Source organism: Notolabrus celidotus, chromosome 19, assembly GCF_009762535.1.
Source record: "Notolabrus celidotus isolate fNotCel1 chromosome 19, fNotCel1.pri, whole genome shotgun sequence".
Lineage (NCBI taxonomy): Eukaryota > Metazoa > Chordata > Actinopteri > Labriformes > Labridae > Notolabrus > Notolabrus celidotus.
In genome coordinates, this window is record NC_048290.1 from 15,670,723 (window position 1) to 15,696,184 (window position 25,462).

Sequence of the window (25,462 nt, forward strand, 5' to 3'; positions counted from 1 at the left end):
TTATCAATACATAAGTCCACAGAATCAGTCTTTAAATTCATACATTATAGTGACAGTATTGAAAATAAAAGCTGAACTTTTTGGTAAGATAAAGACTTCTTTCATTTTTAATCCACTATCGGTTTGACTGTAGAAAGGTTATAGTTGGGCAGCATTATTATGACCAAAAGGATAATCATGATTATTTTTTCAACTTTTAGATCATGATTATTAATCCCTTTTTATGTATTCATTCCAGGGACTATTTTCTTGACTTTGTATCTATTTAAAAATGTTGCATTTCCAGACTCCCAACTTTTTCACCAAAAACATCTGTCCTGGCATTTTAGGTGTTCATCAGCCCAGAACATTTTGTCAAACATGGCATCAAAAAGAATCAAAACTTGACTTTTATAGGAGCTTTGGCTAAAGTTTGATGGTAGGACTGTTGAACACATGGCTTTTACTTGGATTAGAATATTTCCCATAACTTGCATACATTTGATCTCAGTTCAGTTGTAGATGCAACCTGTCAGACTCGTACAGTATTGCATCCTTCATCTTTAAAACAGGAAGACTCCCTCTTGATACTTATATACACTACCAGTAAAAAGTTTGGAAACACCTTCTCATTCAAAGGTTTGTATTTATTGTAGTTATTTGAAACACTGTAGATTAATACCAAAGACATCAAAACTATGAAAGAACATATATGGAATTATTTAATGAACAAAAAAGTGTTAAACAAACCAGAATATGTTTAGATTGTAGATTCTGTAAAGTAGCCTCCTCTTTCCTTCATGACAGCATTGCACACTCTTGGTATTCTCTCAGTCTGCTTCATGAAGTGGTCTCCTGGAATGGTTTCTAATGAACATGAGCCTTGTCAAGAGTTCATTTGTAGAATGACTTGCCTTCTTAATGTGTTTGAGACCATCAGTTGTGTTGTTCAGAGGTAGGGTTAGTACACAATGGATAGCTCTATTTGACTACCGTTGTAATCCAGATTATGGCAAAACGAGATTATTTCATAGTTTTGATGTCTTCAGGATTAATCTACAATGTTGGAAATAATTAAAATGATTAAAAAGAATAAAAACTATTGAATGAGAAGGTGTGTCCAAACTTTTGACTGGTAGTGTATGTCTATTTTGTAATGATACTGACCTGTAGGTGATTCACTGTTAAACTAGGCATTCATAAACTCTTTAACACTCAGCATCAGTCTCTGTGCTCACTCTGTCCCTCTGTTTTACTATCACACACCTGATGCCGCTGCTCCCAACATGCTTTGCCACACATGTTTTTCTGCACTCTCAGTTTTGAATCATTTACAGCTACATTTGGTAAATTGTGATTTTTATTTATTTACTTATTTTTAATAACGGCTAACTTTACCTTATTAGCAAAAACCTATGATGACAAATTTTCCTTGGAGGACATTATTTGCAATTGAAACAAGAAGCCCTAGAAATAGAAATCAGCATATCGCCTAAATTAAAAATCCCAATAATATCATCTTGTCTAAAGTGTTGTGATATTTTCAAATCAATGAGCTCAAACCAAAGTTTTTATTATTATAGATTTGTCATGAAAGGTATATTTTAAAGCTCCTCTTGGAAACTTTCTGTTTGTGTTCGATTTTATCAATTTCAGTCTCCTTGCTGACCAGCTAAGAACTCCTCACAGGAGCTTTAATGGACAAAAAAGTCAAATAACTACTTGTATGTATGTATCTTATGCTTCCACAAGCTGTTGGTTTCTTGATGAAGTCTGATTTTTTGGATGCCCCTGCCTCCTCCTCAGCGCCCCAACATCCCGGCTCTGCACGCTTGTGATGTGTTAAAAACATTTCACTTCTCTTCGGGGAGCTACTTAAAACAGCGGTGGGGATTTTCAGTGAGAAGAGAGAGATTAATCCTGTTGGTGTTAATCAATAATTAACACAGCAAAGGCCAAGCAGCATCACCCTGCTGCTCTCAGTGGAAGAGATGAATCTTCAAAAACATCCGTGCAGAGCTTTTCTTTGGGGATGTCAGATTTACAAACTTGAACAAAAGACGTTTTAGGGATGAAGTTGAACCATTTCCTGAAGATTTGTTTGGAAACTTAATTTTTACAACTGAACTTAAGATTGTTTCACAGCTAACATTTTTTGTAGAGCTGTTTAAAGGAAATGTGATTCTGCTGAGAGCCTTTAGTCTAATGATGGTAATCTTGATTTGGAATCCTGATTAGGATTTGGATGAATTAATTAAATAGAAATTAATCATTTATTGATTTAATCAAAGGATCAATTTGCATTATGTATAAGGGTCTAGGTGGCCCAGTTTGGCTTGTTTTGTTGTGAAAGCAGCTCAGGATCAGGGATCAGGATCTCTTTTACTCTACTTTAGCAGTTTTGCCCTGAAGCTGGACTTCTTCCATCAATAGATATGTAAATCATCTCATGATGGAGTCCTGTTGGTGCATCTTTTCTGCAAACTCTCTGCATGTCTTCACCCTTCATATTAAAATGTGTGTGTTATAAATCTGTGTGTTCAGAGCAGCACAGCACTGAGCGGTGGAAGTTACACTCAATCCTGTCAGGTAGATTTATGCTCCTCCGTTGTGCTGTTGATTCCTCTGGTGTTGTGGATGATTTACGCTGTAGTTCAGTGTTGTATTTAACCTGTTGATTGTAAAACACAAGATGGAGAGGTTGTTCATTTTCAGGGCTTGTTGCGAATCAATTTTGCTGCTTAAGTGCTGTGATGGAGGAGGAGACACTACCTTGTGTGTTTCTATTGTATAAGACCACTGAGTCTCTTTTTAAATCTTAGTCATGAAACGCTGACAAGAAATGTCTCATTTTAGGAACAAGTACCAGGCATGATAAAAAATGTATGTTTGTGGCCAACACCAAAAGTCTTAACTGGAGCTGTTTTAGTTAAATCTAGGGTTGGTAGTCACGGAAAACTAGCATGAATTTAAATGTAGCATTTCCTCAGGACTCCATCTAACCCCTCCCCCTCAGAGCTCCTCAAAAACGACGCCCCCGCTCACATGTACAAGCGCCGCTGGTTCGCGACCATATGATTGTGACTGATTCAAAACCGGTCCTCAGAACATCGTTTGTGTTTTGCACTACGTCAACTCATGTCTCACTCAGCATGAAGAAAACACCAAAACATTATCATAGTGAAAGTTAAAAACACAAACAAACATGAAATGTACGCGCAGGAGGCGGGCAGAGCTGCAGGACGGGATTTGATTGGTTTCATGATTTGGCTCCTGATGGCAGGGATTGGTTGGTGTTTTCCCAGGTTTACCCCAGCTGTAGATAGCAGCTTTTTTTTACCTCTTTTTTAAGAACACATTATGTAGTCCATAGTCAAAGATAACACCCTTTTATTTCTACTTCTAGCTTGATCTGTGGAGTACACCTGCGAACCAAACATGTGATTGTACTGCTGTCTGTAATCTGATTTATTCTGAGGCAGTGAAGATAAAAAAATGCAGATTAGGATTAACATGTTGGCTCATATCTGATGAGTTTCTACTCTTTGTGGTGAAGAAAACAGCTGATCTTTTCTCAAGAGTTGCAATACCACTGGTTCAATCAATACATTCATCTTACAGTCCTGCGTTAAGGATGTAATTTAAGTTTGACAATACAGGATTAATGTGCAATGTTTGAAGATTTACATCAGTATGTTTTAGTGTTTGAACTGTTGACACATTTCACAAGAAAATGAAACTGCACCAGTCTTTGATTAATAACTCAAACTGATGCTTCAGCTGCATGAAAGAGTTTCACAGAGTATGACTGACAGACGTGTTATCATCTCACTGATGTGAGCGATAACAGAAGGAAGAGCTCAACACAACTTCCTGATTGACATTCTGATAGTGACGCTGATGAGTTCTCCAAAAAACTCTCCCCTGAACTCTCCGAACTGCTGCAGACCATCCACCCTTTTATCTCCTCTCTCTCTCTCTCTCTCTCTCTCTCTCTCTCTCTCTCTCTCTCTCTCTCTCTCTCTCTCTCTCTCTCTCTCTCTGTTTGTTTTTTCTCTCCCGTTTGTTCTCGCCCATTGTGGGTGAAGCCTCATCCATTTTTAATGTCTTCATTGGTGTGTTTTATCGTTTTGTTCTCGCTTGCTGTTGAGACAGGAGATTCAGCAGACTGGGGAAAATGTTTGTCCCCTCCAACCTGAATGCAGCAAACCACTTTTTGCATTTGTGCGTTTATATTCATCTTTATCAAGGTGTGAACCAGCGTTTGAAATGAACCTCTCCTCCCTCTCTTCTCTTCTTTCCTGTTGTTGGTACTTATGATGATTGTGAGTCGTGTTTTCTCCTCTGCAGTCAGCTGACCGGGCTGCTGCTGAGGGTTTTACCCTTGGGGAATCATGCAAACATTCCTGGTTTTCTACCAATGATGTTGGATCAATAAACTCCCCCGCTGTGGTTCACTCCCATTGGCAGTTAATCTTTAGCAGTTAACAGTCATTAGGTGTTGAAGCGTCCCCACAGTCCAAGTTTTCAGACTGTTTCCAGGCTTTATTTAAAGGAGAGTGCTTTTTAACACTGAAAGTTACTTTGAATTGGTTGTTTCAGGTAATTAAATGTGAATTAAAAGCAGAGCCCTATATAAGCCCCTATATAAGCCCCATATATTTACATACTCTGGTGAATAAATGACAGAAACAGAAGAAGAATGAAGAATATATCTTTATTGTCATTGTACATTGTACAATGAAATTGAAGTGCAACCCATTTCAGTGCAAAAAGATGCATTAAAAGAACAGTAGTAAAAGAAAGAATAGACATAAGAAATAAAAAAACAGTGAAAAAAAAACATGAATACAATAAAAAAACATGAATATAACATAAAAATCATGAAAACATAAAAATCATGAAAACATAAAAATCATAAAAACTGCAAAAGAAAAAAAACTAACAAAACATGAATACAATCAAAAAAACAAAGACTGTAAAATAAAATTATGAAAACATAATCATAGAAACATAGAAATCATAGACTGTAAAAAAAACATGAATACAATGACAAAATCATGAAAACAAAAAAATCATAAAAAATGCAAAAAAGTCATAACTTATTATTAGTACTATTTTTTTTATTCTGTTTCTTTTTATTTCTTCCTCAGTTTCCTCAAAAGGAATGATCATGCTGTGCGCTCTGACCCTGGACTGTACGAATTCATGGTGTCCTGTAAGCCCATGCGGGTTGGGCATATGATTGTATGCATGACACAATAATAAAATACCAACTTCAAACTTCATAAAAACAACAGATCACTATTCTACCAAGCACTTTTTTTTATGTTCAACAAAATGTAAAATCTCTGACTCCGTCATCTCTCTCCTGCAGCGACAGACTAACCATGGCCATGAAAACCTTTTCCCCTTCTCAACTTCCCTTCTGTCAGACTTTAGGAGTTTGAGCAAGGCTTATAGGAAATGCAGTGTGTTCACAATTCATTTAAGGGTTCAAATGATCCAGTTTGTGTTCAGACTTTGAGAGATGCCTCATTAAACTCAACTATGATTATTTTTATGTTGTTCATTTTACCCCCTTTCGTCTTTTTGGCCAGGGCGTTTTTTTTTTAAAGGACAAACAGGGTCAAAGCTCAAGCAACGCTTGTGGTAGAAAGAAAGACTTTATTCTTAGACCATCAGGGTTCGGCTTGTTGCTTTCATCAGGGTCATCAGGATACCCTTCATCAGGCCACAGGCTGTAAAGGATTGTTTTAAGAATAAAGGCCTCCTTTTTTTGTTCTGTGCAACTTGGAAGTCGGCGAAGTTAAGCCAGAATCCTCCTGAAAGGACATAAAGATTATTCGGCTAGGTCGTGAAATTATGAGAGTAGCAGTGATTGACACTTGACATATATTTGAGTAAGCCTGTAAATCTAGTCTTACAGGCTCATGGGACTTTTTCTGGCACCCTGGCTAGCCAATCAGATTTCAGGAGGGGCCACCAATGCCCCCCACTCACCTCCATCCATCCACCCTCCATTTCTCTCTCTCGTGTTTATCCTTGTAAGGTCATGGTGGTGATTTCAGTTTGTCCATCAACATCTAGCAGCTCCTCCTCAGGGACCCTGATGTGTTCCCAAACCTGATGAGATTTGTAATCCACTCTGCTAGTTCTGGGTCTGGGGTGTCCTTCATTTTGGACTTTCTTGAGAAACCTTTAAAGAGGGGCTCCTGGGATGCAGCATATTCAGACATCAACAAAGCAAAATGTCAGTAACAAAGGCTTTCCATCAATGTTAAGTGTATCTCACTGTTTATCCAAACCTTCTGTAGTTGTGATCCGAGATGTACGGATTGAGTACTGGTAAAGTAACACTGAAGTCCAGTCTGCTTGAGTCTGGTCCGTCTGGTCAGGTACAGTGCAGTGATTGTGATTGTGAGGAGATCACAGCTGCTGCTTCTAATCAGCGTCCTTTTTCTAATAAAGCGTATAACGTGCTTCCTCTCAGCTGAGTCAATTACAGTCTTATGATGCTTGCTCTAAATATACCACATTTAGCTACAGGGCAAACAGGCCCCCAGACTACAACCCACCAGAGACCTGAACACTCATTACAACCGCATTCCTTTGCTTTTTAGCTCGTCACTAACTCGTGCTCAGGAGGAATCGGGTTACTGAAATAAGTGGAGGCTTTTGATGATGCACTTTCTGTGCTGCTGCTGCTGCTGCTGCTGTTGCTGCTGCTGAAAGATGATCTTATGTGCTGGTTTAGCATATTTGCCTGGGACAAATTGCTTGTGAATCAGTGTTGACTTCTTTTAATGAGCAGACACTTTTTTAATGAGTGGGAGGACTGGAATAACATTCTTGAAATATGTTGAGCTTCACACTGCCAAGAAGAGGACAATGAGAGAATAGATGGTGAAAATGCATGGGACTTAAACTCTAACCTTTATATTTTTCTAGGATCTATAACAAGATGTTTGGTCGCTTTTTATCATGTCCAAAGTTATTAGTTTACAAAGTTTGTCTTATCAAGTAAAAGTCTTATCAAACTTCTTACAACTGCAAAACTGGTGCTGGAGGATTAATTAGATATCATATTTTTTACTTTAGATGGTCAGAATTATTTTAGATACAACCAAAAGAGTTTGGGTGCTCTGTGACATTTTAATAAAAGCTAATTTTGTGTATGTTTGCAAATCATTTAAAGCAGTGTTTTTCAACCTCTTTTGAACCAAGGCACATTTCTTAAATTAAAAAAATCCACACCAGTCACACCACCCACCAAAAGTGTTACAAAATGACACATTTAGTCTCTCAACTTATGAATCTGTTTATCTGAGAGAGGGACTTTGGCTACTTATTTAACTGTGTCAGGGCAAAGCATCTCATTTACAATGGCTTCTTTAGGTAGTATTACTGTCTCTGCCACAGTGTGGCTTTTTTGATTTGGCTACAAGTTCAGCTACTAAGTAGCGAGCTTTGAGAGCTCTCGCAGACCCTGTTGTAGTTTTTCTCAAAAAAGTTGCCCCTACCACCGGCCATGATACGCTCTTCATCCGGGTTAGAATTTTATCCAGGGCCCAGTTTGGAGTTTTCATTTTTCCTTTTTGAATATTTATCCATTGCTGTTGTACGCCTACTTCTTGTCACACACACACCTCTTGCACGAATCATTAATTATATTGTGTTAAATTAACAAGGTCATTAGTGTGCTTTATTGCCACCCAGTAGGTGGGTAGCCCAAGTCAGTATGGCGAGTATTGAATTACTCTGCCAGTCACTACACTGCAGGTACAGACGCACTACTTAGCAAATTATTTGCAGTATATGAATAATATATTTTTGGACTTATTAAGTGAAATTGGAAAATGTCCCACGGCACACCTGACGATCTGTCATGGCATACTAGTGTTCCACTGCACAGTGGTTGAAAATCACTGATTTAAAGCCTACATTTAATTGAAAATAGTGCAAAGATAATACATCAATACTGTTTTTGTGCAAATTCTTCATTTATTCTAAATGTGATGCCAGAAACATGTTTAAAAAAGTTTGTACAGGTACAACAAAACAATGAAAATGTTGTGTATTGCTATAAAAACACCTGGAGGAACGTCTCCCTGCTAATGAGGTTCATATGCAACAAGGTTAGTAATATGACTGGTCATAAAAAGGGCATTCAAGAGAGGCTGAGTCTCTCATAAGTAAGATATTAAAGAGTTAATGCAAAATAAGTTGAAACTGTCCTGTGGTCTAACAAATCAAAGTTTGACATTAGTTTTGGAAATCATGGACACTCCATCCTCTGCTCTAATGAGGAGAGGGTCCACCTGGTTAGCAAAACCACAATCTGCTCATATTACAACACCATGGCTCTGTAGTAGAAGAGTCCAGGTGCTGAACTGGCCTGTCTGTAGTCCTGACTTCTCACCCAGTAAAAACATTTGGAGCATCATGAAACAAAAAAACAGAAGACCCAGAACTGTTGAACAGATAAAATCCTCTATCAGGCAGGAGTTGGACAGACATTTGTGAACCCAAGAGACCAGTTTCTGGAGTTTCCAATGTTAAAAGTAGAGCTGATGCAACACAACAGTAAACACGCTCCTGTCCCGACTGTTCTGAAACATTTTGCTGGCATCAAAATTAAAATGAGTATATATGTTTGATTAAATTATACAATTATTCAGTTTCAACTTCTTTAAATGATTTGCAAACCATACTAGATAACACACTAGACATCCCATTGACAAAGTAGAGTCAAGTAATGCTCTATTGAGGTATTATATTACAGAGATAAACATCGAAGTATAGAGGAAGAAGTACTTCAATAGCATTAAAGCATCTTAAATGTCCTCCTATGTGTAGTGAGTTCGTTTCTCAGAACTGGATCAGTGGTTTTCTTGTTCTTTGTCATCCTCAGACATAAAAAAATACAGACTCTCTTTCCCTCCCACACTCGATGCTCCCACACACACACACACACACACACACACACAAAAAGTTACAATTTTCCCAGAAAGTCAAGCTGTGGTCAGTGTGACCCTCTGACCACACTACCATCACTCAGCAGTGGGCAGTGCCACACACACACACACACACTGACACACACGATCCCCTTTCTATGTCCGTCGGCTTGTTTATGGCTCAAGCGAAAGTGAGCGTTTGTGTATTCTTCCGTGTGTGTGTTAACGTGCATCTCTGTCTGTGTATTTCAGGTTTATCGCGGTCATCACTATGACTGATGGGGATTATGACTACCTTATAAAGCTCCTTGCCCTGGGGGACTCTGGCGTGGGGAAGACCACCTTCCTGTACCGATACACAGACAACAAGTTCAACCCCAAGTTCATCACCACAGTCGGCATCGACTTCAGGGAAAAGAGAGTGGTGAGTTCTGATCTCTTATCGCCAGCAACTTTTATTTTCTCCTAAAAAAGAAGTCAGTTCAACAACAATGAAAGGCTCACCTCACCCACAGTCTTTGAGTCTTTGAGCTGATCTTATCACAGAGAATCTGCAGGTCAGGTCAGGTCTGTTCTCTTAGATCATTTTCTCCCACAGCAGCCGCTCAGATGAGTCACAATCTTTTGAGCATGTACAGGGAGGTCAGACCTGTGTCATATCCAACAATAACCTAGTATGACTTATGAAACATGGCTTTTGCATATTGTCATGGCATTGCTTTGAGTACCTTCAAAAGCTTCATTCATCCAAGATCAGTTTAAACCGGGTCATGCAAAAACTGTGCAGAGAGAATACCTGAATAGACTTCTGCAGCCTGCTCGTCCTCTGTTTGAGGAATCTCTAATGTTGACACCAGATTTTCACAAGGAGGATTTTTTAAGAAACTTATTCTGATATTGAAATACAAATAACATTTATAAGTGGTATACTTTTGATCTCTAATCCGTCACATCAAAACCAACAAGAAGTCTTCAGTCTTCTTCTTTCTGCAGCGTCCTGTGAGTGTTTTTCTGTCACATTCTGTATAAAAGAAGGATTTTCCAAGCTCCAAACGATAAAGTTATTTTGGTTCAGATAATCTTAAACCTGGTTTATGCTTCTGCATTGACTATGCCGTAGCTACACCATAATATCCCCTCTTGCACAAGGCCTACATACCTGTGTGATGGAGAGTCCACGTCGCTCTGCAGTACCCCGCCCAAATGCTAGTTAGCTTGTTTGTGCAGAAGAAACTATGGCGACTCTGATTGAATTATCCAAATGTCTTATGTCGGATAGACTTTGACAGATCAGCAAATCAAGACCACATGATTTAGATAATAAGTGTTACTTATTTTGTTTTACAGTGGGCACCAGAGTCCACATTAACAGAGAGTTCCTCACAGTTGATTTTATTTAAGTAATTACTGTTTGATTTTCACATATTTTGGTGAAATATTTTATTTATATAAAGACCTGTTTTTTTTTTACAACCCTAATGTCTACCTAATCTAAAATTTCACTGGAGCAATTCAGCAATATATTAAGGGGCGGCTGTGGCTCAGTTGGCAGAGTCGGTCGTCTATCAATCGGAAGGTTGGCGGTTCGATCCCAGCTCCGGCAGTCACATGCCGAAGTGCCCTTGAGCAAGACACTGAATCCCGAATTGCTCCCTCTGTTGTTCAGAGGTGTGTGAATGTGAACTAATGAGGTCAGCTAACACTGATGGTCCCTTATTAAATAGCAGCCTCTACCATCAGTGAGTGAATGGGTATGAATGGGTGAATGTCACAAGCAGTGTAAAAGCACTTTGAGTGGTCAGAAAGACTAGAAAAGCGCTATATAAGTACAAGTCCATTTTTCCAGTCCCATTTCCAGTATGAGTGCAAATTTTAAAAAGTATATTTTTGTTCCTGCGATCCAGCCTGGATCCAGTCCTTTGCTGGGATCCGGATAGACTATGGCGACTCTGATTGTATTATCCAAATGTCTTACGTTAGCGTTGTAGCGGATAAATGTTGAGCTTCTGTTGATTGAACTGCAATTATTGCAAAGAAGAAAAGAGAGGAGACGTCAGAGCAGATGTACGGCCAATGTATGGTGATTGTGTAAATGTTGGAAATGCAGAAAATACAATGGTGCCTCATGGACCAATCACAGGACTTGCAGTCTGCATTGTTTTTAGGAGGATGTGCGATTGTGCGTCCAGTTCCTGCAAAGGAACCTATGACGTTTGCCACAGCGTAGATTTGAAGCAGAAGCACAAACCAAGCTTTATGTTTAGCAGCTGCTCTGTTGAGTTTGCTTTAAACTGTTAAACTCTCAAACAACTTTAGTAATCCCAATTGAAGCACCATACAAGAGTGATCTTTATCTTCTCAGATCTCCTGGTAAAAGAAGTTGTTGAGTTATTACTTGAAGAGGGTTTGATGGTGTTTTCCAGTGTCAACAATATTAGAATCAATAGATAAAACAACTCCCAAATGACCACAAGAATGAAGTTTCATACTTCAGAGCCTCATGTATATGCAGTATATCTTCTCACTGTCACTGAGTCTGTTTAAACTAGTTATATCTCAGAGAGTAGGCGGGGCTCTGTCAGCTGTTTGGTCTGCAGCTCGCTCACCTGGGTGCTGTTCAGCGTTTGCTCGTCGGAAACACTGATGATGCTTCTTTAATCCCACCGCTCTGCGTGACTCATCGGATTGATTATTTCTACTTCCCTCTTCTGTGTGTGTGTGTGTGTGTGTGTGTGTGTGTGTGTGTGTGTTTGTGAGAGACACAGAAGTAGACTTGTGATCACAGCTGTAGTTCTGTGCTGTCAGTATCTTTCCAGAACCTCAAACTGAAAGCTCCATGTGGACCAGTTTGTTGATTTAAGACCCAGTTGCTGGACTCAACCAGGTTTTCTTATGCAGTTTTAATAAGCTGTAATGAAGCCTTAGACTCTATACGCAGGGGGCAGAGCTTCTATAATAACTCCACCTCTTTGCCAGTTTGCGGGTTGATTGGGAGTTTGTTGGAGTCAGTATTTACAATATGGCGTCCACCATTGTCAAGCTTCTTTAGAAACCAATGGATGGCGTCACTGAGACATTGAGCCATACACACTCTGTGGTCACAGCTGGTGAAGCCCTGTTTGTACAACAACCTGGTGGTTTTAACGTCAAACAAATTAAATGGTCTAAAATTGTCTGTACTTCTTCAGGGCCATGAACCATGTCAGATGACACAGCGATGGTGGGCGTAAATGTCCTTTTAAAAGAACGTCAGAGAGAGAGAGTGACAGTGTCTCATGTGGGAGAGTCAGAGGTGTGAATGACGCCCGAGGCTCCCTGCAGAGACACTAACACAACCTGCTGCATCACACCAGACTTCATCATCTCAGAGCCAGGATCACTGTTGTGTCCCTGATAGTCTGTTAGACTGACCTGCAGAGCTTTTCACCACAGTGAGGCTGTTAATGATACAAATCACTGCCATGGATACCTGTCAGCAAGGAGACATGCTTCATGCTTGTCTCCTCCTTCGTTCAGAAATCCTCACTTCTGGTTTCTAATGTCCAGTTTTTATGTCATTGAAGAAGATGCAGTGTTGGTGTTCTGTTATAGCTTTTACAGAGAGGGGTTTCAAATACTTTGTCCACCCCATTCTGATCATAACTAGGACCCAGTTGTCCTACATTTTTGGATCAAAGTTACCCAGATTTTGAAATCCTTTATTTTTCCTCTCTAAGACCGGGTATCTTACTTTAGTTGTAAAACTGAAAAGGATGATCCTGATCCAGGCAAATTAGCAATTCCAGATTATATACTCTAAACAAGTGTTACATACTTTTTCCACAGAGGGCAACAGCATCCACATAAACCGAGAGTACCTCAAAGTTACCTTTTTAATTTAGCATTTTCTGTTTGATGTTCACATATTGTGGTGATTTTTTTTATTTATTTAAAGGTCTTTATGTCTTCAACAACTATAATATCCACCTCATCTAAAATATCCTGTGATCCAGCCTGAATCAAGCCCTCTGCTCATCTGTCCCCTTTTAAAGAGGCTGTAGTCCTTAAAGCAGGTGGCCTGGGATTAAATCATAGACTGTATAAATAATGGACGTAGTATCCGTGAAGTCACCCATCTGTTCCTGAGCGCTGTTTTAAAGCCAATCGACGGCGGCAGCCATATTGGAAATGCTGAACTCAACCAGGCAGAGTGTGACGTAAAGGGGCGGAGCCTCTTAGCCAACAGCTATGTGTTCCCGACCGGGAGTCAGTCATGTCCTTATTTGGGCAAAAACTCGAAATCTTAATATCTTCTGAACCGTCGTGTTAGAAAAAAATTCACCCCCCGTACAGTGTGTGCCGATAGAGAGATTAGCTACTGTAGCCAAGCCTTTTTTTGAACCAGGCTTTAAACATGTTTATTAATGCTGCAAAGATCGTCTTTTTTTAATTGGTGTGTATGTGGTTTCCGGTGTTTCTGCAGCCAGCCTCAAGCGGATTCTCGATGAATTGCAGTTTATAACACTTCCGCATGGGCTTCATCGTTTTAGACCGTAGGTTGCCGCTTGGTTTAAATCCGACCTGCAGCCCTTTGCTGCATGACATCCCTCACTTTTTCTTCCAAGTTTCCTGCTCCATCCTCTGTCCTATGCTGGAAATAAGGGCAACAAAAGCCTTTAAATAATTAGCTTTAAAATGAAAAAGTCATCCTAAACCTACAGAGAAGTTTTGAAAACACAAACAGGAGGTGTTATCAGGATAAAAAAACAGGACTGGATTACCTTATCCAATCTGATAACCATCCAAACTGAAAGCTGTGATCCATCAGATAACTTTTAACAGCTGAGTTGAGATATAAGGGGTATATTTTCATGTACACTACAAGTCAAAAATTTGGACACACCTTCTCATTCAAGGGTTTGTATTTATTTTAAATATTGTAAACACTGTAGATTAATACAAAAGAAATCTAAACTATGAAAGAACATATATGGAATTATTTAATGAACAAAAAAGTGTTAAACAAAGCAGAATATGTTTTCAGTTTTATATTTGAGACCATCAGTTGTGTTGTTCAGAGGTAGGGTTAGTACACAATGGATAGCCCTATTTGACTACTATTGTAATCCAGATTATGGCAAAACCAGATTATTTCATAGTTTTGATGTCTTCAGTATTAAACTACAATGTCGAAAATAATTAAAATAAATAAAAACATTGAATAAGAAGGTGTGTCCAAACTTTTGACTGGCAGTGTAGGTGTGTTTGTCATAGAGTTAGACAAAGAAGAGAGAGAGACAGACTGAGAGAGCTCTTGTTCCGTTTTTGTCAGTCACTGAGAGTTTTTGACTTAATGTACGTTTGTAATGATAGAAAGTAATGTTTGTGTCTCCTCAGGTGTACACACAGACCAACCCCAATGGAGGGACCACGGGGAAAACCTTTAAAGTTCATCTTCAGCTTTGGGACACAGCTGGACAGGAGAGGTGGGCTGATCATCACACTGCAACTAATACAGCTTTTGTTTGTTTGTTTGTTTGTTTGTTTGTTTGTTTGTTTGTTTGACACACATTCTTCTTTGCAGAGTCTTTAAAGTACAGTTTGATTCACAGCAGCTCCTCCGCTGACGTTAGATCAAAGTAAACTCTTGCATTCTATAATGATATTAACAGAATCGACCTTGGTGCATGCATTCACTGAAGAATTGTGCAGCTTCTGTGATCATTGTGAAACCAACTAATTCTTAAAACCCTCTCAAAAGGTGACATGAATCCTTTTCTGTCAAAATAAATCTCACTGCAGAAACGTACTTCACTTTGCACAACACTTACTGCTGTTTTTTAATTACATGCAAACTAAGCCATTTTTCACAGCAAGCTTTGACATCAACAGCTTTACTTCTTCAGTCTTTTCTTGGTTGACAGACAATAGAAATGATACTTTTCATTCGTAGTTGCCTTTACACATAATGTTTAACAGAGACACATCTAGATTTTTTGGATTGAAACTTTCACTAAAGGAAAATTCCGTCTCTGGCCGGTAGGAACATCACATCATTGTCTCTGATGCTGTGTTTGTGTGTTTCCATGAACTCTCCAGCTTGTATGGCATCCATCAATCATGTGTACGAGTGTGTCGGTGTGTGTGGTCTTCAATATAAACTGGCCTTGATCCTTTGAATCAGTTTTCTAAAGGTCTGATGACTCATTGCAGGATGAGTCAGTGTTTGTTACATAATTTAAACTTCACTCTTAAGCCCAGTGTGACGGAACTAATTCTTATTATCATAAACTAATCCTCCTCATCCTTTAATCAAAGTCATTATGCTGTGTGCGGTGGAAACACCCGTGACATGCTGCACATGTTTGCTGATAAAACCTGGATGGTAGATTCAACCAGAGTCAAGTTTTTTGCAGTTGCCACACCCAGAACAGGAGTTCATTAAGAAACATACAAATTAACTCAGATAGACAGACATAAATCATAGCCAAGCATCACAGTCATCAGTCCCCCAAGGGCATTGGGACGTTGGGAGTTCAACTAAATTCAACCTGCGCTTTTTTGAAAATAAATAAAACGTTTTCCCCCTCATGGTTGTAGACTATGTAAGGTACCAAAGTCACATATTTGATTTTCAAAATGCTGATCTGTTTATGTCTAAAGTGTTCACATTGGAGGACATTGTTTACTTTGTAAAGGCACTGAGAGGCTGACGCTGGGCCTAGTTATTGTCGGACATGCTAAAAGCAAAAATCACTATTGCACAAAAAGTAAGTTTAACATTTTATTACCAAAAAAGGATAAAAATAGCAAAAATAAGCATAAACTTAGCGTTAAATAGTGTAAATAGCGGTCAACAAAAAGCAAGGAGACCCAGCTCACCCCCTCTCTCTACCTGCAAACAAAAGAACACAGGTGGCCTAAATGAACTCAATATCCCCGTCCCTAACACATGACCCGTAAATAACCTAATTAACAAATCTCACAATGAGCCATATCGTAAACAAACAACAAAAATAACACAACAAAAAGTAGACAAACAATATCCTACCCTAAACCTCAAGATAACATAATATAAACACTTGAATCCCTTCATGGCTCCAACACTTTGTCTTTAATAACACCGGAGTCTTTTTTTCAAGCTTTCCTGCAATTATCAGTAAAAATGAGAACTGATGCAATCACATTTCGAATAAACACTAGGTTAAAGGAAACCATGTTAATTCTGGTAATAGAATTGTTGTGCCTTCAAATCGCATCAAATTGATTCCCTATCAGCATTAAATAAAACATTTTCTACCTCCTCATACAGATATTGAATCTGTTCTCTCGCGCATAATTTGAGAAGGCTTTACATCTGAAATGGATGTTAAACTGACTGAGATACAAGGTAAAACCATAGACTGTAGGGTAAAACCAGTTGCCACAACAGGCGTTCACCTGCCTATGATAGCTCTTTTTATCCTTTGCCTGAGTGGAGGACATGAACGAATACAGCTCAATACTGCAGGTATTAAACTTAGTTCTAGTAGTTTGCAAAAATCTGCCTACCAGACACAACTACTGTACAACTAATGCATCCTCCCCTAATGGGAGACAGTGATAGAGGGATGCTCTGCCGGTGTGCAGCCCACTGCCTGTAGATAGAGAAATGAGGTCCTGGAAGTGCAGGCTTGAGGCGATGCATGCTGCATCAATGAAGCATTCAAAGTGTAAATGTACTTTCTTTTTGTTCCCCTGATAATAATGTGATTTAGATATAAAAGATATCCCTGTCCATATCATTATCGGTGCCATTCTGAATTTATATTCATATTTTGGCTCAACTCTAATGTGTGTGTATTTGTGTGTGTGCAACAGGTTCCGCAGCCTGACAACAGCGTTCTTTAGGGATGCGATGGGGTTCCTGCTGATGTTTGATCTCACCAGCCAGCAGAGCTTCCTCAACGTCAGAAACTGGATGAGTATGTCAACATCACATTACTTTAAAGAGTACGCGTTGTATTAGCTTTGGTTCTTTTGATTTGTGATCAAAACTTTACTGTTCACTGTCTCTGGTGTTAAAAACGCTACGAGGGACTTTCATTTTTTCATCATTGGCAGTTTTATTCTGGCTCAGATTAGAATAAAGTTAAGCTTACTTTTTTTTTTTAACCTTTATTTAACCCTCCTGTTATGTTGCGGGTCAAATTGACCCATTTCACAGTTCAAAATTAAAAGAAAAAATGTTAAAAGTAATTTTGACTATGAAACTTCTTCTGCTTGATTTAATTAGCGAAAATGAAAATGGTTGATTTAACACATTTGCAACCCCCTGCATGTTTATATTACATAGATACTGTTTGTGGGTCAATTTGACCGGGCAGTCAAAGTGGAGGCTAAAAGGAGTCAGAAGTGTCAAATACTAAATGTTTCTTTGCAACTGTGTGACATAGTTCACCCCAATCCCTATCCAATGTACATAAAAAAAGTTTTAACATGAATTTTCATAAAAAACGAGTTAATTATCCTCATTGAACTATGATCTGTGAGGATTAAAGAACACCAATGCACTAAATATTGATTGAAATGGTTAGTAATGGAGTTAATAATGAGATTTAAAAAAATGTTTATCTGGATTTTTTGGGGTTCTGACACTTTTGTATTATTAAATATGCCCTGGGCCAAGTTGACCCAGCAACATTATTGCTGTCCCTAAGAAACAACAGGACGGTTAACCAGTCCCATTGAGATTAAAATCTCTTTTTCAAGAGAGACCTGGCCAAGGTAGCAAATTCAGAGTTACAAACATTAAAAAAAACTACAAAAACAACAAAAACAACACAACACGGACAAATTAAAACAGGCAACATTTCTAAAAAATGTATCATACACAGCAAGGATTTTGAGGATGAAACTTGCTACACAACACTTTTATATTTTGGGAACCCTAAGCTGTCACAAAAACATCCCTGAAGATGATCAAATGACAGTGATTACATATCAAATGTGTTTAAATATGAAGGTGAAAAGTTCAGCTCAGTCCTGGACCCTGTGGAGGTGGTGGCTGACAGGAGAATTATGGCCAATCTGTCGTCTTTGATGAACATTTCTTTTCTATATATATATTCTTGTTGAAATTCTTGTACTGTACACCTTCTTGTTTTCTGCTGTAACTCCATGAATTTCCCTGTTGTGGGACGAATACAGGAGTATCTTATCTTATCTTATCTTATGATGAAATCAGGGAAACAAAATACTCAAGAGCTCCCTCTGTGAAAATGTTCAGAGCCCTGAACCATACAGGTGACTCAGGTTTCATTGTTTGATGAAAAGTGAACATAACACAAACACATTCACCTTCACACTTTGTCACAGATTCTGTAGATTTGTGTTTAGTGATGATGGTGTTGTTAATTAACTTCCAGGCCAGCTACAGGCAAATGCCTACTGTGAGAACCCCGACATAGTGTTGGTAGGGAACAAAGCTGACCTGGCCGACCAGAGGGAGGTTCAGGAGAAACAGGCCAAGGAGCTGGCTGATAAATACGGGTATGTTTGTTTCTGGTGAACTCTACTTCCTCTCATCTTTCATCACTTAAATGTTGTCCTTTCGCTGGAATTCCCCCTGTGTCCATTATTATCTCTGTTTGTGCAACACCGTGGTCTTAACAGTTCTTCAGGACACTTCTTCCTGTTCGACAGGGTGAGGTTTTTTTTTCTGGTGTCGTACCAGCCGGCTAAGCAGGCTCGACCTGGACTTTCTTAATGTTTTTTGGCAACAGAAACTTTTCCAGGAAGTAGATAACTCCAACTTAAACTCTGGAGATCGAAGAAAACATGTGCTTGAATGATTCATAATAACATGTGCAGGTGATCAGTCCGTTACTGTAATGGGAGCCCATTCTGTGCATTTATTTTGCTGTGAAAATGAATGAACTTTAAATGACGTGCATGAGAATGTCCCCGCTGTAAATTGACCTTTAAACATATATCTCCGTTTGTGTTTCTAACAGGATCCCGTACTTTGAGACGAGTGCAGCGACAGGCGCAGAGGTGGACAAGTCTGTGATCACGCTGCTGGACCTGGTCATGAAGAGGATGGAGCAGTGTGTCGACAAACCACCAGCCGAGTCAGCCAACGGGAACGGGGCCACAAAGCTCACCGATTCACAGTCCAATGAGAAGAAATGTGCATGCTAGATCGAGAGGCGATTCAGGAAAACAACCAGTCCTCCTCTGTTGTCCATCCTTCTTACTCACAGCGGTCACCCTTTCTGTTTCTGTCTCCACCATCTTTGATTGCACGTTCCTGCTGTTCACTCGCTCCTCTTTTCTTTCTCTTTATCCCTGTTTTCTTCCACCTCTTCCCAAACTGTCTGCCACTCTTGCAATGAGTAGACTGCATCTCCCTCTGGTGGATATTTAAGGTAATGCAGCCTCAGCCTGTCAGCCTTTGAGCTCTTAAAGGAGGAAATGAAAAGAAGACAGATTCATCATTGTCAGAAACATAATGTGCCTCGTTAAAAACACGCAGCCTGGGACTTCAGCTCTGTTTTAGTGATGTAAAGTGATCCAAATGGGCTTAGAGAGGTGTTTAAATCCTTGATTTGAAACTTTAACATCTGAACGTTTCTTTGTAATGGAAAGGATTTTACTTTGTGTTTACGCCGTCACTGAATGGCAGTCTGTAGAATCTAACATCTGGCTTATTTAGTCAAACTTTTCCTCCTGAGCAACTGTGTGAACGATGTTTGTTTTCCTGCTTCACACTGATTCAGATGCTGTGCTCATTTTTGTGACATGTGGTACAAGCAGTTACGATGGAAGTTTGAGTCCCAAACAGCAAAGAGATGTTTTTTTTGTTTGTTTGTTTATTGTTGTCTGAAAATGAAGGTGTCATGTTAAGTCTCACTAACCTGACTGAGCGTTTGTTTGTGTTCATGACCGTCCAGTTTCTGCTCACAGATTGGTCAGTGATTGATTTATTTTGGGGTAGGCCAACGTGAATGGTCTGCAGCCTGCAGGTAAACAATGTTAAATTGGTTTGCCATGTGTGGCTTGCATGAGCAGAGCTAGTACCACCAGCCTTTGGTTCACATTGCGTACTGTCCACATGCTCGTCACAACTTTATCTGAACTTTCTAGATCGAAATACTGCCAAACCTCACCACGATGTCATCCATCCCCTTATCTGTTAGAGCTTCATGACAGTATTGCAGCCATTAACTGGAGCTACAGCCCCAGCTAGTGGCGGGTGAGTGCACTAGAGCTTAGATGCAAAATAAGACCCACATTTCAGCCCTATTACAATAAAAATATTAATTATAACTTAAACGGACTACCAGATCCTGGTGCGGACTAGTGTGAATGATGACGTTTAATCATTTAGTCAACTAAAACCAAGCATGCTTATATTAATTTAGGCAGCTGCTGACAGTTTTGGAGTAAAGACATATTTTTGTAGCTTCATATGAAGACAAATCAAAAGAAGAACTAAAACACATTATTTTTTTGTCATTTATCTTGCTGCACTGACAGCTGATGATTTATTGCATTCTCTGCTGCTACTTCTTAATATCTGAATTCTCTGTATTCAACTTTTGATGCCAAATTTCAATCATAGCTGACGTAACCTGCCTGTGCTGTATTTTGTCTTTTGCTGAAGGAATGCTACAGTATATATTAAAAACACAATCGTACAAATTCATAGATTATAACTTTGGATTCTTCTGTTTGGAAGATTAACTGTTTCTATGTCGAAGCCTTACTTAGGAGTTTTCATTTTAAACACTGGACAGATCAAGAGACACTAAAGTGCTTCAGCTAGCTCTCTGTTAGCATGCTGATAGTTCAGACTCTGCATTAGACCCTCATGTTGGTACCAGACGTGACTGATTTTAGCCTCAGATAAATATACGTACAGCATTAGGGGTGTGCAGTGGAGGAAAAAGACCTACCTAGTAACTGTGTGTCCTCCACCAGGAGAGACGCATTGTTACACATTGATCTCCTGCCTTGGCTTTTAAAGCGTTATTTCATTGTGGTGGAACAGACAATAATCTGTGTGGACCTTTCACATTAAACACATTAAACAGCTTAGATATCGACCGCCCCTGAGGACACCTGCTCACTGCAACACGGTCACATGAGCAGGAAAGAAAATGTTTGTAATCCAAAACTGAAAAAGAGAACGGCTGTTACACAAATAGAGAAACCCTGAGCTGATAGATGAGATAATCAGACAGTGAAATATCCCTTTAAAGCCTCATATGAGCAATGTTGATAACTTACATCATAAAGTGACCGATTATTTATATTAAAATAAATGTATTACATATTATATTATTTGTGTTGTCATATTTTAGTTGTATTCTCTTCATCTCACCTCTCTTTTTTCTTTTTATACCCTTTTTTGCACAACTATTTGGAAAAAATTTTCTCAAGTAAATTTTTTTCACTTAGTATTTCATTATTTAGTGCTCTTACATTTAGTTATCAGAGCAAACCCCTAAAGCATATATAACAATGAAAAAGTGTGCCCCTCCAGAAAGAAAGGACACAACCAAAAACTTTAAAAGACACTAGGGGCAATATCTTACACCCAGTGTCACTGCTAGTTTCTGATGGACGCAGTTGCATCTCACTCCCAGTGCTCACTAGTGTTACAGATGTTGTGCCAATTTGTGGGCTTTATTTTTGAGTTTGTGAGGTGCAGTCAGGCTCTTAGTTGCTTATCGCTACCTTGTTGCATCAGAAATCAATTGCACCATTGACCCACTGAAACATGGTCTCCAGTCAAAGGGAGGCAGTATTTCCCTGCAGTTTAAAGAGCTCATTATCCACACTGTTGATGCACCTCCAAAGGTGTATCCAGGCTGCAAATACACTACCAGTCAAAAGTTTGGACACACCTTCTCATCCAATGGTTTGTATTTATTTTAATTATTTTCAACATTGTAGATTAATACTGAAGACATCAAAACTATGAAATAATCTGGTTTTGCCATAATCTGGATTACAACAGTAGTCAAATAGGGCTATCCATTGTGTACTAACCCTACCTCTGAACAACACAACTGATGGTCTCAAACACATTAAGAAGGCAAGTCATTCTACAAATGAACTCTTGACAAGGCTCATGTTAATTAGAAACCATTCCAGGAGACCACTTCATGAAGCGGACTGAAAGAATACCAAGAGTGAGCAAAGCTGCCTTGAAGGAAAAAGGGGGCTACTTTACAGAATCTACAATATAAAACATATTCTGCTTTGTTTAACACTTTTTTGTTCATTGAATAATTCCATATATGCTCTTTTCTAGTTTTGATGTCTTTGGTATTAATCTACAGTGTTTACAATAATTGAAATAAATACAAAGCCTTGAATGAGAAGGTGTTTCCAAACTTTTGACTGGTAGTGTGCATGCACAGCAACCTGTCTGACATCATTGTACTGCTTTCAGTATTTTGCAGTCACCTCCTTACAGACCTGCTTCACATCAGGGGGCTTTGGAAGATTCTGTGCATGTAAACATTTGCACTTTTAGCTCACTGCATCCACGATTTAAATGGCAATGCACCAACTGCAGTGCACCCTGCTTCTGGAGGGAATGGGAAACACACCTGAGATTGGTTGGGTTCAAGTTCCACCCTTACTACAATTTATTAAGATACTAAATACATCTTCTTTGTACTTTAATTTGCAACATTCAACGAGCAGAAGTGTAGTGGACATGCCCCCAGCAAGACAAGCTAAAGATGTATTGAAATAAGGCCCTTGAGGTTTCTGTGGACCAACTTTTTGTAATGTTTGTAGGTTAACACTATGTCCTTTTTGTCCTTTTATATCAGACCATGCTATAACCACAGTTAATGAAGGAAGCACCAGATACAAAATCCTTTATGATATTTGCTGATGAATTTTGGCAGATAAACTGTTGTTCGTTTAATCCAGACTTAGAGCTGCAAGATATCACAATAACTACAACATTATACAGATTTCAATACTAGCTTACATTCTTTATCAGTTCAGCATTGTGCTGCCTGCATCAATAAAGAAATATGTTAAGGTGTCAAAGAGCTCTGCGTTCACTTTACCTGTGTTTGAACTGCCGGTGTGCCAAATAAAAAGTTAACAAGACAAACAGGTGTTTGTTTCCCACAGACGTCGTCCTGCCGTTCACTCTGAGAGAAACTGCGTCCACAGTAAGAATGTGTTTTATTTTGTTGAACAGCCAAGCAGAGTCCTCTGCCAGCCGCTGATCTCAGTGCCATATTAAACACCTGCTGCTGTTCATTTGCTGATTATACTGAAACAAGGAGACGGCTCACACTGTAACAGTGTTTGGCAGTTACTTATCAGCTTAAGAGAGTATAATGCTCCCACAGACGTCTGGATCTAAAGGCTTGGTGTCATGGTTTCTCAGTTCATCAGCTTCTGACTCTTTTCCTCAACATTGTGGACATTAGTTTGGATGTAGGTCATGTTAGAATACTTTAAACTTCTAAAAGCATACTGATGAGTATGCTTTTAAGTCTTAACACTGGCTTACCTTATGTTATTTCCTTTGCTTTTTTCTCTGCTTTTTAAAGTCAGTCCTGTCTCTCTGAACCAGCTGATGTTTCATGAGCTTATTTGCAAGACTTGGACCTTAAAGGTTGTTAAAGGTGCAGAGACTGGAAGTAAAATCCTCTCTTTGTCTCACTGGTCCAGGCTGCTGTGCTAATGAAAACATAAGTCCAACATTTTCCATCAGTTTTGCTCTGTTTTGGTCTCAATCAACTCCTCGCAAGTATCTCTAAATTGATAGAATAACATCCATCAACAGACGGTTGCTAACTTTGTCTTCTTTGTGCTGCTGAAAAATGAGGGTTGGAAAGACTTAACAGAACATTTCATGAGCTGCAAAAACCGAAACAATTCTGCAGAGGTGTCTTCTGGATTTAATATCCACTGATACTAAATGAGTTGATCACTGCAGCTTTGAAATGTCTTCAACCTGTCTTATAACGGGGAAATGAAATGCACCAGAGCTGTCATGTAGCCAACGTTGACCCTTCAGAGCAAAACTAGATGTTGAGAAATCAAGTTTCATTCAGTGGCAGTCAGATGCAATGGCTAACCCAAACCTTTCAATGAAACACATCAGGGTTTGAGTCCTGTCTGTAACAGGAAGTCATTGTAGGTTATTAATTACAGTCACACCACATTAAATCAAAGCTCAGATCTAAACTGACAAGGAGACGGAGCGAGGAAGTTAAACATCCATCATCCTTATGCGATTGACCAACAAAAGAAGGATGTTAACAGCCCCATGAGGGCCGTTAACATCAACAACTATCTTTGACTGCAACGATCACTGGCACACTTCTGACCCTCAGATGGATATGTTTCTCGCTTTCAGACGAGAGGGGAAACATCTTTAAGAACTTCAGTTGAGTCGACTTAACTTTTTAGGATCAAGCTTTGAGTTACCATGACCTGAGTGACTGAGAACCCCAGTATTCATTTCTAGGACTTGTGCATTTGTAGGAGAAGCAGTAAGAGGGCCTTAGTACAGCACTCACATTTATCGAACAGGAGCGAGAGCACATTCATTCTTTGTTTTATCATCAGAGCCTTTGTATGCAGTCATCTTGCAACTTTTCAATTGCAAGATTGCTTGCGTCTACTTTGCATCGCAGTATATAATGTTTGTTTAGTTTGATGCACCATTTAAAGAATTTTACAGATAAAAAAGAAGCAACACAGGATTTTGTTTTTGAGAGCTACCACAAGAAAACAAAATCAGCTGTTGAGATAGAGTTGTAAAACCTTGAGTCTACATTTCCTCCCTCTCGAACATCTCGAAACGATGCCTTTTAATCGACAATCTCCTGATCCATCGTGTCAGCTTCATCAGGACCACTCTGGTTACGTTGCTCTTTATATTTCCTCAGATTTTAAGATTGCATTCCTCCTCTGATGCCTTTTTGCTTCTTCACTTTTACTGACATCACATTCATCTTCTCTTTCTCGTACCATGTTTTCCTCGAAGAGTCTTGAATGATTTTTGTAGATTTTGAAATCACTCTGAAAGTTTACATGATTTGAAGAGTCATGTCGTGCCTGTTATTTACTCTTCTGTCTGATCCTCTGTAAAGTTTGTGAGCTACTGAATATTTTAACGCATTATTGATTATAGATTTTAAAAGCAGAGACAAAAGAGACCAGAAATCACAATGTTGTTTTTGTGGCAGATATATAAGAAAATAACGACTCAATCCAAGTACCTCTAAGAGCTTTTATTTTTGGAAATCCTCCGTGTGAACTTCTCTCTGATGCCTGCAGTTTGTACTCGTTTTTCTTTGGTTTTCACTGTGTGTATCGATGCCTGTGTGTGTTTGTTGCACCGTCAGCATGTTTGACACAATGAGAATGAAATGACCTGCGATGTGTTTCATGTTTCTAACGTCAGAGCTGCAAATAAAATTGTGTTTGTTTAATCCTGCGTTTTTTCATGTCCCAGCCGCTTCGCACTAAGCTGCAGACTGCCCTAATGCCTGCTGGAGGTCCCAGCTCGAAGG

At 39.1% G+C, this 25,462-nt stretch overlaps 1 protein-coding gene across 2 annotated transcripts in view; it reads left to right on the forward strand.

Moving 5' to 3' along the window:
* Nucleotides 1–25,381, forward strand: part of rab27b (RAB27B, member RAS oncogene family) — a 70,215-nt gene extending 44,834 nt beyond the window's left edge. For both annotated transcript variants that reach the window (XM_034709444.1, XM_034709445.1), the window contains exons 2-6: nucleotides 9,189–9,360; nucleotides 14,313–14,401; nucleotides 16,776–16,879; nucleotides 18,323–18,446; nucleotides 18,911–25,381. In XM_034709444.1, coding sequence (XP_034565335.1) covers nucleotides 9,208–9,360; nucleotides 14,313–14,401; nucleotides 16,776–16,879; nucleotides 18,323–18,446; nucleotides 18,911–19,097 — 657 coding nt within the window. In that variant the 5' untranslated portion in view covers nucleotides 9,189–9,207 and the 3' untranslated portion in view covers nucleotides 19,098–25,381. The remainder of the gene's footprint in view (nucleotides 1–9,188; nucleotides 9,361–14,312; nucleotides 14,402–16,775; nucleotides 16,880–18,322; nucleotides 18,447–18,910) is intronic.
* Nucleotides 25,382–25,462: the final 81 nt, after the last annotated feature.